The 5,628-nt window shown below is 42.9% G+C and overlaps 1 protein-coding gene across 1 annotated transcript in view; it reads right to left on the bottom strand.

The window, feature by feature from the left end:
* MSH2 (mutS homolog 2) overlaps window positions 1-5,628 on the bottom strand; it is an 83,793-nt gene that overhangs the window by 11,923 nt on the left and 66,242 nt on the right. Inside the window, exons 9-11 of the mRNA XM_004699750.3 lie at window positions 4,020-4,143; window positions 2,757-2,907; window positions 514-611 (exon numbers count right to left, since the gene is read on the bottom strand). Coding sequence (XP_004699807.1) covers window positions 514-611; window positions 2,757-2,907; window positions 4,020-4,143 — 373 coding nt within the window. The remainder of the gene's footprint in view (window positions 1-513; window positions 612-2,756; window positions 2,908-4,019; window positions 4,144-5,628) is intronic.

The raw sequence follows: 5,628 nt of genomic DNA, 5'->3' as shown, positions 1-5,628 counted from the left end.
ATTTGTTTCCACAACCCAGGCTGGCCCAGCTCGAACCTGTAGATCACTAACATCACAGGAGCCGTTGCCTCTTCTACACGCACGCACATCTCTGGTTTTCGGGGCACGTCCACTCCTTATCCTGTCCCAGCTTGTCATCATGTGCACAAGAGGAATTTCCAATTACCTTCCCTATCATCATGCTGCATAGCTAACCTACAAAATAGGAGCCCTGGTGGTGCAGTGGTTAAGCATTGGGCTGTAATCTGCATGGTCACAGTGTAAAACCAGCAGCAGCTCTGCTGGACAGAGACTGGGCTTTCTAGTCCTGTCAACAGCCTCGGGAACCCAGGGGGGTCATTGAGTAGCCGCTGACTCAATGGCAGAGTTTGGTTGGTCTGAGAACCTATAAAAAATTGCAATGTCTACTCCCTTAAAAACAAAAAAAGAAACAACACTTCAAATAGTGTTTTTCCTGTTACAAAAACATGAGGTCAAATCCAGAGCATTTTATGTATTAGTTGTCAAATTTACCTGAAGAAATGTTGACAATTTCTTTAACGATGGCATTCTGAGCTTCCTCATACTCGGTTTTATTTTTAGTATACTCCTCGTTGAAAGAAGTCAATTTACTGAAAATCAAGATCATGGTATTAGTAATAATGTTGAAACATTTACTAGAGGTAACATATATCCAGAGAACCCTAATGATCAACAATAATTAAAATGGAAATACAAGCAAAAAATAAACAACTCCTTAGAGGCACACGTGGCTAGAATTCAGGCTATCAACACTCCTTCTTGCTGTTTGGAATAGCCCGATGGCACAATTTTGCTGTAATTGCTCCCTTGAGTAAAATTCTATCGATGCCATTTTATAAAATATTTAGATGTGAACAAGTCTACATTCCTATTTAGATGGGAAGTTACTACATTCTCCCTTTGAAATAAACAAACACGGTGTTTTTCATGACTGTAACATAACTGCCCCAAATTGACAGTTGTCAAAATGATTTTTTTTTAAAGCAAAATCTAACTGAGTGATTTGAGTGAAAACAACAGATTAAGAGTAAAGATACTTGAGAGCGAGGGAAAGGAAGGAAGGAGAAAATCAATGGTTTCAAAGACAGGGGTAGAAATTAAGGACCAAAAGTCTGGAGGGGAAGAGACAGAGGAGGGTGTCCTTGGCAGAGTTGGGAGGCGATCAACCAGGTAACTAAGGCAACACTTCTAATTTGATGGGCTGAGCCCGGGGTGTTCACTGTGCCTCCAGGGCAGCTCTTGGCCAAGGAACTAAAAAAACAAACAAACTAGGCAACAGACAACAGAAGAGACTTCAAGGCAGGCGGGCCAGGGACAAAGCTAATAGCAAAGTGAGATCGTTGGGCTGAAAATGAAGAGTTTAGTACAACAAAGATGGCAGAGACCAGATAATAAAAGTCATAATAGACCTTGGATATGATTTGGGTGGTGGGTTGGGGGATTATGAGAAACAACAGTACAATCCGAGAGCTCTCATCAGAGTTGGCTACGTTAGAAAACATTCCATTTAAATGAATGAATCTTTCAAAACATTTGACATTACTGCACTCAGCCCATCTAATCCCTTTTAGATATCATAAATAACTCATGGACAAGGTTCTGGCTTCTCTAAAGCTCAAACATCGGCACTTCTTGAACCGGGAGGAACATACAGCACTGCAAAAAAAGGTCGTAAAGGGAGGAGAAATAGTCACAGCAACCAAATGCAACAACCGCCTCACCTGTCCGCTGTTACTTACTGGCTGACTGACGTCTGAGAACTGACTTCTCAACCTACTCACCTATAAAGAGAAAGGTGGCCTGTCCGATTTACCTCGGGCTTGCAGTGAAATACACACCGCATCCATTACTGACGTCCTCTGAACACCTGAGACCATCGTTACGCATTCCACACGCAATACCAGCTCCTGAATGGACCACAGGAGAGCCTCTAGGCAGGAGCTCGCAGTAAACTGGTGGGAAAGTACCGGGAAGCGTGGTAGTAAGGCAAGTCAGAGGCTCGGGGGCAGTGCGACACCCTCCAAGTCAAAGACTTCACCAACAGTTAAAGCCGAGATGGCCGGAACCTGTGCAACATGGAAGCCTGCCTGAAAGGACATCACCAAGGCCTTCCACAGATAAAAGCGACGAGAACGCTCAGGCTGCACCTTGTCAAAGAGGGAAAACTCCAGAGACCGGGCAGCCCATTCCAGCTCTCACAGAGTCTGCTGCCATTCTTTGTTCACTTCTGACTCACGTGCCCTGGGGAACTTCCTGACATCAGTCAGGGAGGAAGAAGGCAGAAAAACTGTCAATTTGTTCCAAGTGGTAACAATGCTGTAGCTCAGTGCATGGCCTCATTAAGCTGGCAGAGAGCTCCCTAAACTAACTTGTGCATCCAACCGAAATAGCAGAAATGAACGACTTAGTAAATGAGAGAAAAGTTCTCTTTGAAAACAGAACTGTGCGGAACAGAGAACGTGAGGGGAACCAGGCTTCATAGATAGGGGAAATGATGTAAGACGAATATCATACAATCAAGTTAGTACTGACAAAGGAATTGTCAGACATGTAAAATGGAAGGGGGGAAAAAACAGTGCTAAAAACTATTGCAACGCACCACTGCAGTCAGCGAGGAAGAGAGATGATTTACCAAGTGGGCCTGCAATAGCTAACGCATCATCGGCAACAAAAGCCCCCACGCCTTATCAGTGAACAAGACACAAGATAGAGCTACAGAATGCAAGCTTACACACCTGTTGGTAAATTTGACACCGTTCTTCTGGAAATCGACTGTAGTGAAGTTCTTGTTGTTACGGAGGGCTTTTTCATCCTTACAGGTTACTCGGAAGTAGTATCCAAACTGAGCGCTGGAATCCAGTTTAATCTGCTTGCCAGGCTCCAAGCCTGCATGATCAGGGGGAAAAAGAGAAAGTGTTCCATCAAAAACTACAGGCCTTTCCCACAGTAAACCTCTTAAACGACTGAGCCAAAAGGAAAGCACGTTCTATTGCATGACAGCATACCGGAAGCTCTTGACTAAAGTTGCCCAATTAATTCAAGTTCCACTTCACTCAAAAACTACATGAATTGAGGGTGACAGAGCCCTGGACATATAGCGCTTGTGAGTTGGGCTGCTAAGCGCAAGACCAACAGTTCAAAACCACCAGCCAGCTCCACAGCATAAAGTCGAGGCTTTCTACTCCTATAAAGAGTTACAGTCTCAGAAACTCACAGGCGCAGTTCTGCCCTGTCCTGTATGTTCACTATGAGTCAGAATCGCCTCCCGGGCAGTGCAGTGGGTTTTTTGTTTGGTCTCTGAGTATAAACGCCACAGGTGGTAGGTACTATGATTTAGGTGCTGGGCTGCTAACCAGTAGGTGGGTGGCTCAATCCCACCAAGGGAAGAGATGAGGCAGCCTGTTCCCATAAAGATTCCTAGTCTCAGAAACCCTACAAAGTCACCATGAGTTGCAGCTGACTTGATGGGTGTGGGTTTATGACTGCTAAGGCACAGAATGTTCACTTTCTATATTGGTTCGATTCCCAAGCAATGTAGCTCAGGTGCAGCCACCACCCATCTCTCTGTGGAAGCTCATGCATTTCTACTCTGTCAAACAGGCCTCAGTAGAACACCCAGGCTAGAATAGACGAGGAAGAAAAGCGTGTCAATCTCGTTCCAAAGATATTAGCCAATGACCACCTTATGGAGAGATCACAACAGTCTGATCTGCAACCATCATGGGATGGGGAGGGACTTGGCTCACTACACATCCAGGTGACACTATCGACTGTGTGTCTCCTTGGAAGGCAAGTCTATGTGTGGAGGACAGGGAGGGTGTCCAACAGGATCGATGTCAACAGCCTACAGGACCATGATGGGCTGAGCCCACGCCAGTGATGAACAGATCTGTGAACTTTCTGAATGTGGAGGGCAGCTGGGTACAGCCAGAGAGCAAAGCCAACCAGACTGCCTGAGTAAGTGGAGCAGTGCCCAGAAATGATTCAGCCGCCCTTACCTAGATCTCGGGCTGCACTCACTAACGTTGACTGCATCTTCTTTTCCAAGTCATCCATTACCTCTCTTAATTCGGTCAGATTAGGATCGAAAGAGGGTTTTACAAGAAATTCGTGGTTTTCCACCTGTAAATGGAACAGAATGGTTAAATTGCAAAGCCCAGAGCTCTAAAAGTTCACACGAAACAGACCCAGTGCTTGGGGGTGGGGGTGGGTGGGGGGTGGAATGGGCTGCCTTGTGCTGTTTCCACACACAGAAAGCGTCCCTCCCTTACATCACTGTTTTTTGTCATTTATTTTTTTGGTGGTTCTGATATAACTTTTTAAAATCATTTTATTAGGAGCTCATACATCTATTCTCACAATCCATACATCACGTTTTTCCTAAACAATGTTCAACACATTTCATAAACGTTCAAAACCTACAACCAAGGATCTACCTTCGAAATCCCGTAACCTTACCTCTAACAAGCCCGTAGAATTGTATTCAAACCAAAGAGGTCATCAAACCTCGGGATTTATAAACATACCCCTTAGAACTTTATTTCCCTAAAAGATAGACCTAAAACCAAGCACTGTCACGGGTAAAAACATTTAGCCTTGATGAAAGATAACGGCTTCTTAGGAAATGTTAAGGTATCGACACACAAAGAGGCAGCCGTGAGGGGAGGGGACAAAACTGAACGCTGCCTCTGCTCTTTCCCAGCGGTTTCCCTGGAAAGCGAGGAACAGTGGGACTTCCTCTGTGCCTGTGACAAAACCGCGAAACTTTAAAGACAAAATGAGAGAACTTTTTTTAATTGGAAAAAAAAAACCGAAGGCTGTCTATACTAGACATTATAAACTACAAAACGGTATCTCAAACTGGGTTCTGAAAGCCAGAAACCATGACACTCCATGGGACAGAATGCTGTCTCACAGCAGGTTCAATTATACCTGTAACAGCTTATATTATACCTTAACGCAAGACATCACACTGTCTAAACCAGAAAAATCATTCAATAAATAGGGCTGAGATAACTTCATCTCAATTATTAACTACTTAATCAAAATACATATTTATAAATCATTATGAACTCCAAAAGAGTGAGCAATAAATATAAAATTATACAGCAATCTAGTATTTAAAAAGGGGATGAATGAAATATTTATCAAATAACATTCTCATTTTAAACTAATCAAATAAAGTTAAGATTAAGTTCTAGAGGAGCTGATGCCAAGGGCTTAAGTGGAGAGCAAATGCTTTGAGAATGATGAGAGCAATGTGCTTTACACAACTGATGTATGTATGGATTGTGATAAGAGTTGTATGAACCCCCAATAAAATGATTTAAATAATAAATTCATTCATTTAAAAAAGATTAAGTTCAATCATATAAAGTATTAATATTTAATTGTTTTAGTAAACCTAATGTTTTAAAAGTTGAAAAATTTATAAAAAGAGCTTTTATACAGGCATCAAAGAAAAAATCATATCATTGTGTGCTCACCACCCTGATACAATCACTGAAGACAAACGTATGCATAAACAAATGTGGTGAAGACAGCTGATGGTGCCCGACTATCAAAAGATATAGCACCTGGGGTCTTAAAGGCTTTAAGGTAAACAAG

This window comes from Echinops telfairi, unplaced genomic scaffold, assembly GCF_000313985.2.
Source record: "Echinops telfairi isolate 266 unplaced genomic scaffold, ASM31398v2 ScPeMD7_7475;HRSCAF=8513, whole genome shotgun sequence".
Classification (NCBI taxonomy): Eukaryota; Metazoa; Chordata; class Mammalia; order Afrosoricida; family Tenrecidae; genus Echinops; species Echinops telfairi.
Note: the sequence above shows the minus strand (reverse complement) of the source record. Positions and strands in the feature narration are given on the sequence as shown.